The sequence below is a fragment of the Girardinichthys multiradiatus genome, chromosome 4 (assembly GCF_021462225.1).
Source record: "Girardinichthys multiradiatus isolate DD_20200921_A chromosome 4, DD_fGirMul_XY1, whole genome shotgun sequence".
NCBI lineage: Eukaryota > Metazoa > Chordata > Actinopteri > Cyprinodontiformes > Goodeidae > Girardinichthys > Girardinichthys multiradiatus.
In genome coordinates, this window is record NC_061797.1 from 50096511 (window position 1) to 50109168 (window position 12658).

General features: G+C 44.9%; 1 protein-coding gene across 1 annotated transcript in view; it reads right to left on the reverse strand.

The window, feature by feature from the left end:
• The window catches only part of LOC124866761 (SH3 and multiple ankyrin repeat domains protein 2-like), a 317419-nt gene that overhangs the window by 14785 nt on the left and 289976 nt on the right, over nt 1–12658 (reverse strand). The window contains exons 22-26 of the mRNA XM_047362701.1: nt 11879–11902; nt 11227–11265; nt 6859–6971; nt 5647–5752; nt 1109–3617 (exon numbers count right to left, since the gene is read on the reverse strand). Coding sequence (XP_047218657.1) covers nt 1109–3617; nt 5647–5752; nt 6859–6971; nt 11227–11265; nt 11879–11902 — 2791 coding nt within the window. The remainder of the gene's footprint in view (nt 1–1108; nt 3618–5646; nt 5753–6858; nt 6972–11226; nt 11266–11878; nt 11903–12658) is intronic.

Here is a 12658-nt window from a genome sequence, read left to right on the forward strand (position 1 = left end):
TCATGAAGAACTGCATGGAATGCAATGAATGTTTGCCTGTGCTATGCCTGTAATATGTTTGATGACACTTGTTTAATTGAAGAGACTATAGGAAAGTTGCTTTGTTGCCAAAACAGCAGGTGTTAGCCAGAAGCAAGTTTTTCAATAAATCCTTGTTGGTGAGATGGAAATAATTAATTAAATTTTTTTCCCAGCAGCTGGACAGAAAACTCGTTATCTAGGGTCTGTAACAGCTCGGAACTCAAAGCAGAAGGCATCATTATTTATCGGAAGTCAAATCATTATTGTGACATTCATCAACATTATCGCATGTTTTTTCTAATATCGAGCAGCACTAGAAAGAAGTTCCGAAAGCGAGGACCCCGGACTCTTCAAGATTTGAAGACATGTTATGTGGGAGAGTGGTTCAAACACACGCCTGAGCAATCCACATGACTAGTTTCTCCATGTAGGAGACAAGTTGTCATTACCAAGATGGACTTTTCCACAAAGTGTGTTCAAACCTTATTCCCTGTGTCATTCCAACTTTTTATCCATTTATAGACTAATTTGCTTTGATTTCGGTGAATTTTATGTCAATAGAAATAAAAACATATTTATTGAGAAAATAGTGGATGTGTTCAGTACCTATTTTACCCATTGTAAAGAAACATCCCAGAACCCACCATGGTTCCAGTCTGACAGACAATGAGCATCTAGATTGTGTTAGTCTAGATGTCACAATGTGAATATAAAGGCAATTCAAACGAGTGTGCCATGTAGTCTTCTCATTAATTCATGCCCATCCCATTGAAAAAGCATCTCAGTTAAACTAATGCTGAGTCCAGGAAGAGTTCCTTATCCCAAATAATATCTCTTTAGTTGAATTTTGTTGCTGAGTCACCAACACCAATCTGAGTAAACAGGCAAATAAGCAGCCCAGCCTACCCAGTCTCTAAAAGTCAAATCAGCCACTCTAATGATCTGTCACAAACTCCTGAAATACTCATCCAACATTCTGAAACACAATGGAAATCATAAACTCTGATAGTATGGGTAGAAGAACATCAAAACACTTTAAACCCTCACATATCCTGGCAGCCTGAGTTTAAGGCATAATTTGTCATACCTGGATGTGAACCCCCCTCTGGTCGCTGTGGGGGAGTCAAGGCCTTCTCCTGGCTTGGTCGGCCTGTCACGATTCATGTGCTGAAAAATGGAGCTCAGCTCAGTAATCACTGTGTTCTTGGTGTCTGGCGTGGATGGGGGGCTGCGTAGCTCAGGGGGCTGATCGCCCCACAGCTTGGATGTCCTTTGAGAAGGAGTCCTAGGAGGCTCAGAAGATGACGGGGGAGGGGGAGGCGCTTGAGGTGGTGACCCATAGGACTCGGGTGGCTCTTCAATGAGAGCGTCGTGATAAAGTGATGTTCTGTTAATGACAGACTTGCCCTTGGGTTTGGGTGGGACAGGGGGCCGGTCCACCAGGAAGGCATGTCCATCTGCAGTGGCATACAGACTCTCCAAAGCGCTGTCGCAGAAGCCTCCTTCTGATGACAGGGTGGAGATGCTGGAAACAGTGCTGGTGGTTTCCATGGGCTGAGGATCTCCGCTGCTACGGCTGTCTACCTCATCGATGCCAGAATCTGCCACCCCTGACTCTGGTTCGGGTGGAGCTGGACGGTATGAAAGGGGCATGCTGTTTAGCACCCGCTTGTGGTGATCACTGACAGGTGGAGGGGCGTGTGGATGGTAAGGGGGTAAAGGAGGTCCTCCATTCCGTCTCTGTTGCTGAATCATTTCTGCAATGGCAATGGCCTGGTCATCAGGAATGTCTATACTGTTTGCAAACTCGAGCGGAGGGGGAAGAGGCTCTGAGAACTCAAATTCCTCATCTATGTCAACTGATGCTAGTGGTGGAGGGGGGATACGGAAAGGCAGTTTTACAGGTTCTTCCAAAGATTCTCCTAAAGGAACACTTCTTCTCCGTGAGGCAGCTTGCTGAGATTTGGAGGAAAAGGTTGGAGCACTGTGAGGGTTAGGCTGGTTAGGGTCCTTTAGCTCAGAAGGTCGGTCGCTCTCCTGCACTTCCACCTCCTGGTTGTTTGTCTTGTTGTTTGTTGTGTCTGTGCTTGTGTGGACCATCAAGAGGCCAGTTGACTTGGGCTGCGATGTGTCTGTCACATTTGCTGGCGCACTTTTTCTTTCCTCAACTGTCTGATGCTGCCGCTGTTCCCGCGCTCCATCAGATTCATACTTCTGCTCGGTCATCTGTCGCCGGAGGCCACCTCGACCTGGTCGCCCCATGGTTGCCGTGGAAATTGCTGCAAAGCTGGTCTCTATGCCAGAGCGTAATTTGGTGTCAATAAAAAGCGGTTGATTGAGGTCCGGTTTGTGACTCTGCTGAAGTGGCAGGGACTGGGCTTCATGCTTGGGGGTTTGGTGAACCTGAGGAGGATTTGTTGGCTGATTTTGAGGATGGTTCTGTTGCTCTTTCATGGCCCGGTCACGAGCTGCCAAGGCCAGAGCGAGAGGAGAATTAGGGTCCAAGGGCTTCCCAGTGACAGGATGGAGGTACGTCCCATTCGCCTTGTAGTGACTTTTGGGAGGAGTGGCTGGGAGACTAACTGGACTGTCCAGATTGGGACACTGGCCTGTTCTAGTGTTCAGAGGCTCCCGAACCACTGTGGGCTCAGGCGTGTTGAAATCTGTCATATTTCCACTACCACCACCAACTGGGGGTCCAAGTTGCACTATAGAAGAGGGGGCCAATATCCTTCGTAGGTGTTCATCACTGCTGAACATGCCTTCATCAATGGATTTGGATTGGCGAAGACGAGGAGTCGGTGCAGGACCACTCATTTCATCATCTCCAATGTCTATTGACTGGAAGGCAATTGAGTTCTTTTTTGCCTCAAGTCTCTTTTCACGGTCCCGCACCGCTCCAGCAATAGCTGCTGCGAAGGGGTTAAGAGACAGCGGGTCCTCAGGACGCAAACCTCCACTTACACCAACGGTAGGTGTTAGAGGGGGATGTTCTGGGGTAGTGGGCTCGATCTCCATGCTGCTACCCTGGCTGCTTTTGCCACTGCTGCTGGTGGAAGGTTCTTTAACGATAATGGTGGGAATGGGGATGGAGGAGCATGTCCTTTCGACAGGTGTTGTGGGCATGGAAACAGGGCCTGAGGGGCTGGATGGCACATGACATGTTTTCTCTGGACTGTCCTCAACGTTAGGTTGCTTTACAAGCATTCCCTTCCTTCTAGCTGGTTTAGCTGGTACATATAGCGTCTTATTGCCGACCTCGGAGTAAGGGTTCTCGGGCACTGGTGTGCGCCCTCTAGTGCGTGTGCTCTCAAACTGCTCAGAGCTCTGACGGAAATATCCACGGCGCAACCTGCCAACATCTGTGGTCCTACTGATTGTTGTCACTGCGTTAGGCGAATTCTGGGTGAAGCTCGGTCGAGAAGTGCCGTAGTTCTTGGCTGTAGGTCCAGCAGCTGAGTTGTAGGCAGGTGGTGAAGGTGGTGAAATCGCTGGGGGAGGCGGGATGTCCTCTGAGGTGTCGGGCATCGAGAGGCTGCGGGAGAACTTGAGCAGGGGAGGCGTGAGGAGTCCCTGTTTATCATCCTCCGATGTACCTTGGGGAAATGGAGCGCAGAGAAAAAAATAGGTGAGATCCTAACAGAAGCAGCCCATCTTTTCATTTTCTCCGTGCTTACAGTATGTTACTGATGTGGGGTCCGTTTTTTATCTATTTAGCAGAGAATTGACCAAACGTTCTGCTGTTTCGGGAAGTATTTATCTTTTGAGGATTAAATTAGCCTCATAATCCGTTTATGTCAATCACATATAGCTGCAGACTGTGCAACAGTCTGAACCCCAACAATCTGGTCGGTTGTAATCTTCTTCATGACTGGCCGAAGGATAATAAATGATTCTAAGAAGTTAGCGTTATGGTTTAGTTTAGGGTTAGGCTGTTAAACCAAATATTTTGTTACTTGTTGAGTAATTGTTGGGACCTCTGACTGGCAGAGCCTGTCACCAGAGTTGCACACCCTAAAAAGGGTTGCATGAAGTTGAGGCTAAAGACAAAAATGTCTTGTATTTCAATCAAACCATTCAAATACACATGCATGTCCAGTAGAAGGTGACAGCGTTACCATAAACAACAGGTCAAAATACAAGAGAACATTTTGCAACAACAGCAGCAGCTCATTTCGTTTTTTCAAATTTATTACACTTTGTGTCAGTAATCAGCCGGAAAAATCCCAACTCTACTGTTGTTATGGTTCGTAGGATGTGTTCATGGTTGTGCTTCAAGCAGACTGTACATTTATTGGCTAAAAATATCCAGCCACCCACTCATCTTCACCCTTTCTCTTTTCTGCAGCCTCAGCTCTGTGTTTTGGGTGTGTACCCCAGGAAGTCTGGGTTCTGATGCTTCCTGTGATTTGAACAGTGGGAGAAGGTGTAGCCCATTTGAACCTTTAAACTGAACATTTTTAGGTTGTCATTTGTATAGAAATATAACGGTTCAATTACACAGCTTCACAAAAGTGTTCACTCTCTTTTCTCTTTTGTCATGTTACGACCACAAACTTCGGTAGGTACACCGAAATTAATGCATAGCTCTGACATAAAGGAAAAACTATTAATATTTATTTACTTTTTTAAAATAAGAATTTAGATTGTTGCCTAAATTTGTACCCAGCAGGCCAGAGTCAATGCCACCTTTCAATGCAGTTGTACCTGCAGGTTTTCTGGTGAATGTTGCACAAATCTGTGGAAAAGCCAATTTTTCAGTCTTGCCACAGATTCTCTGTTGGAGTAAAAGGAACGAAGTCCAAATACAGGCCACACATTTCGGATTTTTATTTAAAAGAAAATGTTGAAAACAATGAACAAATAAATGTCACCCTGCAATCTGAAAACCATGTACCATTCTGCTTTCACTTCACAGTCATGCACTACTTTGTGACTGTCTATCCTATAAAATAACAATAAAATAAAATATAGTAGAAACAAGACAACCATATGATCTCACATCTGATCATGTAAAGAAGTCTACAAATGGCATCTCAGTTGCTTCCAGATGCTGCTCTTTATGCCGTTGAGTCAGAGGCCAAGAAGAAAGGGGTCAGTAGGAAATTTCAATAAATACCTAGGTTTACGTTATTTCAAACTGGAGTTCATTTTTGGAACTACAGCCAGCTGTTCTGATATTTGGGTCGGAAGACGAGTTTGTATAATAGGGGAAAATCCAATAAAACTGTTTTCATTTATTCTTTTACTTTATTTGATCAGTTTGAAGCTATACATTTATTTTCTGCATAGTTATGTTTTCTTAACACCCATCCTTTGCTGTAACAACACTGATAGTATTTCAAATCAGGGTGGCCGTGAGGAATATCAGCTTGAATGATGATCCTCTAGCAGTGCAATGGCTGCCTAATAACCTCCAATATTACTGCCTGAAAACGCACTTTGCTGACCGAATCATTTTAATGTATCTATAATTAGCTGTAATATTGCTGCAGCACACAGAGACAGTCCTCTGAGCCCAAACAGAAAAGTTTGACAAGCTAAAAGCTACCGGACATGCAGGGCATGAGCCGACACTCGCACACCTTCATGCACGCACACACACTAACTCCACATGCATCCTACCGATAGACTTCTGCTTCCTCATGGTGCCCTTTTCTGGGATCCCCAGGTAGGGTCCTGGCACAGTGGGCGGCACCACTGCTACTCCCTGACGGTCGTGATACATGGACTGAAAATCAGAATGTTGTTTATGATACAAACAGATATACACACTTTCTGTAGCCCTCTCAGAACCAACATTAGCCAAATATAATTCTGGTATTAATCTATAGCAAAGCTCCTCATCCACTCCTCCGTTTTTCCATTTTCCTTAAAGGCAGCCATACTTTCTTGTAATTAGAGAAGCAGGAACCAATCTGCAGGTGACTGGAATCGGAAGATTTTCAGCTGGATCAGATGTCAAATATTTGATGTTTTTCCAGTCTGTGAATGCACAACACTTAAATGCTACCAGGTCACACCCACCGCAACACTCTTTGGTGTAGAAGTTCTGAAATATTTTTCATATCAGGAGGTTGTGAATGAAATTGAAGGACATTCAGGGACAGGGAACTGGACTTTGGCAGGTGCTATCTGCTACATGTTGCCTCTGCTATAAAGAATCTGCCCATGGCACTAAAACCAATATCAGAATAAAAAAAAACTTGTATCAGCAGGTCAAAGTTTTACAGAACTATAAATTAGCTAAAAAGAACTCTGATTGGTGCATCTCTGCCTCTAATCTCTAGAAGTCATCTTGGTCAACAGTCTCCCAGGGTTGCTGAAGGTCTTTTCCTTTGGACCTTGGCTGCTTTTTACCCATTTTCAGTCCAGTACCAGAGCATTTCACAAAAATGTGTTTTACACTTTGACTTATCAATCATTCAGGCATAAGAAAGGCTCCTAAAGTCAAGGGATGAATCAGCGTTGTATCAAAGCAAAGCATAATTAGTAAAAAACTGTTTAAAAACTGTCTTTCATTGTAACCAACAGCGGGTCACAAAGAAGCCGTTAATTCCTATTTCTGTAGTTTAATCAATAAAAAACACCAAACATAGCACAGTTTAAATGAGAGAAAAGGTATTTTAGCTCCAATAATGTGATTCCCAAAGAACTGTTGGCTGAAAAGCTGGAATAAAGTCGATGATTGTTTGATTTTTACTGTCCTGTTCCTTAAAAACTTTATTTTTAGACGCCGTTCATCTTCTGCAGAGAGTTTTAAACTCATCTTAGAGCATGACTGAAATCCAACATGTTTTCATGTATTTTGCACCTTTAACGAGTTTATCTGCTTACATTCATGTCTGTAGGAGTGACCAAGCAGCGACTGGAAGGGCGAGGTTTGATCGTGGCGATCTTTGTGTCCACAGGTGAGCTCTTCTGGGCGTGAGTCATCTCTTCAACTTTATCTGCAAATCAAACCAGCAGTCAAGCAACAGCAGAAAACAGAGGCAGGGCTGGACCTTAAGGGTCAAATGCAAGCCAGTCATTCACAGCGCCCCTCTCTTTGTGCTTTCACAGTAAAACTGCAGATGAAACTAGAACAGTAAATGTTGAAACATAATTCTTCTGGGACAAGGTAAAATGAGAGTATGAGGACTTTGATGACATAATAAGCCGTGGAAGCCGTGCAAGCTTTTCCAAAACAGCCGGCTCAAAAGCATCGCCCAGGTCTCAGGGACGTTCCCACAGAGATGTAAAACAAGCAATGGATGTTTTGTCTGTCAAGTTTGCCATTATTGGTTTTATTTTAAGCTTGCAACACAGGAAAGGCATCAACGACAAATTTGGCAGAACTGAAGCTTACACTAATGTGGAATAAAAGTCCTCCTTGAAAGTTCTGCTACTGGAAGCATTTAGTCACAGAAAAAGTAAGAACAGAATCTTATTTCTAAGGGTTTTGATTTCAGGAAGGCATCTGGTCCTCAGCAGGTCGTCCAAAGAGCCAAATCCAACCAAAAATAAGTGTGTCAGAATGTTTTAATAAAAACTAAACCAGAATGGAGAAGCTGGGTGAGGAAAAAACTTGTGGCTTCCACAGGAACTAAAAGGAAAATTCCCTGCTGATCAATTACTTTGATTACCATTACCATCAGTGGCAGAATGAGTTTACTGCTAAGGAGCATACAGATGGTGGTAGAAGGTGGTAAAGACCTCAGCAATGCCCACAGAGAAGCAAATGCTGCCCATGCATCTGGGAAGGGTCTGGGAAGGGTTATAAGGTCATCATAAGGTCAAGCTATTTGAAATCCACCATTCAGAGAAGAAAATTATTCCCCAGAGGAAAACATCTCCGACAGCTGTCAGTCTTCCCAGGAGTGGACGTCCCAGCAGATTCAGCCCAAGGTAATCTGACCCACGAACTCCCCAAATATAGACAGTTTATAAAATGTCCGACCAGAGAGGACAACATTCTGGATCACTGTTACACCACCATCAGAGACGCTTATCACGCCATTCAACGTGCTGCACTGGGCCAATCCGACCACATCATGGTCCACCTGATTCCTGCATACAGGCAGAAACTAAAGCTCTGCAAACCTGTTGTGAGGACGACAAGGAAGTGGAGCAGTGAGGCTGTGGAGAATCTCCAGGCGTGTTTAGGCTGTACAGACTGGGATGTGTTCAGGACTACTACCAACAGTCTGGACGAGTACACAGAGGCTGTGACTTCCTACATCAGCTTCTGTGAGGACAGCTGTGTACCATCATGCACCAGGGTGAGTTACAACAACGACAAACCCTGGTTCACAGCTAAACTCAGAAGGTTAAGACTGGATAAGGAAGAGGCCTTCAGGAGTGGGGACAAAGACATATACAGAGAGGCAAAGTACAAGTTTGGCAAGGCAGTGAAAGAGGCCAAACGACTGTACTCTGAGAAGCTCCAAAACCAGTTCTCAGCCAACGACTCTGCGTCTGTCTGGAAAGGGCTCAAGCAAATCACCAACTACAAGCCGAAATCCCCCCACTCCATCAACGACCGACGCCTCGCCAACGACCTGAACGAGTTCTACTGCCGCTTTGAAAGACAAAGGGACAGTCCTGCAACCATCTCCCACGACGCCCCCCAACAGCTGCAGCCACAATCCACCCCCATCTCTCCAACCTCAAGAGGGGCCTTGGCACCTCCAACCCCCACCCTGAAGTTCCCCCCCACCAGCCTCCTACCCACGCCGAGGACGGCTCTTTCCATCCAGGAGAGGGACGTCAACAAACTCTTCAGGAGACAGAACCCCCGGAAAGCTGCTGGTCCGGATTCTGTCTCACCAGCCAGCCTGAAGCACTGCGCTGATCAGCTGTCTCCAGTCTTCACAGACATTTTTAACACCTCACTGGAGACATGTCATGTGCCAGCCTGCTTCAAGTCCTCCACCATCGTCCCTGTTCCCAAGAAGCCAAGGACCACAGGGCTTAATGACTTCAGACCCGTCGCCCTGACCTCTGTGGTGATGAAGACCTTTGAGCGCCTTGTGCTCTCACACCTAAAAGACATCACCGACCCCCTCCTGGACCCCCTGCAGTTTGCCTACAGAGCCAACAGGTCTGTAGATGATGCAGTCAACCTAGCCCTTCACTTCATCCTCCGACCCTGGACTCCACAGGAACCTACGCCAGGATCCTGTTTGTGGATTTCAGCTCTGCCTTCAACACCATCGTCCCAGTTCTGCTACATTAGAAGCTCTCCCAGCTGAGTGTGCCCGACTCCACCTGCAGGTGGATAACTGACTTCCTGTCTGACAGGAAGCAGCGCGTGAGGCTGGGGAAGCACGTCTCTGACTCCCTGACCATCAGCACCGGTTCCCCCCAAGGCTGTGTTCTCTCTCCTCTGCTCTTCTCCCTGTACACCAACAGCTGCACCTCCAGTCACCAGTCTGTCAAGCTTCTGAAGTTTGCGGACGACACCACCCTGATCGGACTCATCTCTGATGGTGACGAGTCCGCGTACAGATGGGAGGTGGACCATCTGTTGGACTGGTGCAGCCAGAACAACCTTGAGCTCAACGCTCTAAAGACAGTGGAGATGGTTGTGGACTTCAGGCAGAACCCAGCACCACCTGCCCCCATCACCCTCTGTGACTCCACAATTGACACTGTGGAATCTTTCCGCTTCCTGGGAACCATCATCTCCCAGGATCTCAAGTGGGAGCCAAACATCAGCTCCCTCATCAAGAAAGCCCAGCAGAGGATGTTCTTCCTGCGGCAGCTGAAGAAATTCAACCTGCCAAAGACTATGATGGTGCACTTCTACACAGCCATCATTGAGTCCATCCTCACCTCCTCCATCACCATCTGGTACGCCGCTGCTACAGCCAAGGATAAGGGCAGGCTGCAGCGTGTCATTCGGTCTGCTGAGAAGGTGATTGGCTGCAGTCTACTGTCACTCCAGGAACTGTACACCTCCAGGACCCTGAAGCGGGCAGGGAAGATTCTGGCTGATCCCTCCCACCCCGGTCACAGACTCTTTGAGACTCTCCCCTCTGGCAGGAGGCTGCGGTCCATCCGGACCAAAACCTCACGCCACAAGAACAGTTTTTTCCCATCTGCCACCAGCCTTGTTAACAAAGCCCAGAAACCACCCTGACACTCTCCCTGTAACTCTATGCGTTACATTAACGCTCAGCTTGGACTCCTGCTTTACTTGCACAATGATCACCTGCACTGTTGTATTGCTCTTGCATCTTATACTGCTCTATATTTACTCTCACTCACTTAAAACTGTGCACATATATTTATATTATATTGTAGATATGTTTATACTGTTTAATTTGTACTGTATTGCACCGACTACGCCAAAACAAATTCCTTGTATGTCCAAAAACGTACTTGGCAATAAAGCTTTTCTGATTCTGATTCTGAGCGTGAAGCTCAGAGAAATGACCAAAAACCCATGAGCTCCATCTCAGACTATACAGGCCTCAGTTACCAGGTTAAAGGTAAAGGTCATGACTGGGCGACAGGAAACAGACCGAACAGGTATGGTTTATTTTTCCATCCAAAAACAAGATGGCAGCAGGACTTAGGTTTGTAAAGCTGCCTCTGAATGAAGCACAAGACTTGGAAACTCCTGAATGGGCATGCTTCACTGTTCTCTCAGGGCTGCGGTTATCCCTGTTACTTTTTAAACTTTTAGTACCACATTTTTTCCTTCCACTGAACTTTCCATTATACTTGGACCCAGCACTCTGTGAACAGCCGGCCTCTTTAGCAATGACCTTGTGTGGCTTACCCTTCACGTGGAGGGTGTAAATGCTGTCAGTCAATAGTCTTCCCCATGATTGGTTAGATAATAAGATTTCTGCAGTAAAATCCCATTTTAATTGGTCTGATGTAATATTCTGAGAAACCGAATTTAGTGTTTTTATTACCTATAAGTCATAATCATCAAAATTAACAAATAAATGATTGAAATAGATTACCCTGTGTGTAATAAATCTATAAACTATATGAATTACTGTATTTTCCTCATTTTAAGACCTGATAAGGACTGAATATTACCTTAATGTGTTGTAGGAACTATGTGTAAAACCTTAGAAATAAAATATGGTTCATATACTTTATCTAGTGACAGACCATGCTAACCCCGATCTGTCCTTCACTGTGCCACCTCCCTGACTACCTCTGTGCAGGATGTAGGAAGCTTCCATGCATTAAGGGAGTGATTACTTAGAGTGACTTGGAAAACAATCCTCTTCTTCTGCACATCTACACACAGAGCAGAGGAAAGGACCATCAATGACAGCAGCACAGACACACAACAGCAGAAAGATACATATTTCATCTCTCTGGTCGAACTGTCTTCCAGTTGGACCACATGCAGGATGGTTGCCCTGGAAACCAATCTGTGAGTGAAACATTTCCTGGAAAAAAAAAACACAAACGGTACAGGAAACCAAACAGGAAGACAAACATGACGTACCAACAGTGGCCCACATGCACAAACACACACTGATTTCCTCATGAGGTGCCTTTGTTGCGGCTGTTTCGGGGATCAGTCTCAAAAGTCTGAGTCATGAAGAGAAAGACACCATCATCTGGGATTTTTAGCAAGCAACATGTTTCTGTTTGACATCATTACGATATTTATCCATGCAACATTTGAACCACAGTGACGTTCAGAGCAGCTGTGTTCAGAAACAATTTGTAAATCATGCAGGTTAAAAAAACAAACCCACATGGTTTCACTCTGAGTCAGTCAAATAAAAGAAAATATAACCCAAAAAAGGAAAAACTGTGTTAGCTCTTCACTGAGAGGGGAGGGGAGGGGAGGGAAGGATGGGACAGAAAATCTGATTAAACATGCCTAAAGGTAACTTACCACCTTTCTTTTTCCTTAGTGTGGCTTAAGAGGTGACAGAAAAAACAGTTCTTCAGGGCGTGGAAACAAACTGAACTCTTCTCCAAAATGGATTTAAAACATACTTTAATGCTGCAAAAACGTTTGAGTTCATCCATATTTCCTCTGGCAGGAGCTCAGAGTTTATGTTCATATGCGGAGACCAGTGATAACATCTAATGGTGTTGTAATTACAAGATTAAAAACCTTTCTGTGTCAGGGTGAAATGATGCTATCCCAGAAGCCTAGTGTTAGCTCACTTTATCCGATCAAAACTAGTTTAAATACATGTTTGAGATTATTATTCTGTTGGAATATACAACTTTATCAAAGTTTCAATCTAAGGCGTCACACTGAGGCTTTACAAACTACCAACAGTCACACATGGTGGTGGTAGAATCATGCTATTGGACTTTTTAACTTTAAGTGGTACTATTACATTGGACAAAGTGGATAAAATAATGAAGACGAAGAAGAATTATCTTCAAAATCTGCATCTTTACCAACAGCTAGATGGTTGAAACGTGGATCCAGTAGGATGTTCCAACAGGACGACTTAACTAAACACACATCCAAACTGGTTCTGGTCTGGCAGAACTATGACTTTAACCCTAATGTATGCATACATTTACAAATATACAATAAAATCCAACTTGTGCACCCAATTCTTGTTTTTAAGAATCACTGTAACTGATGTGGTGAAATCACCCCAACCCAGAAAAATATATTTTAAATTAAATGATTAAAACTCCAAAATGAATG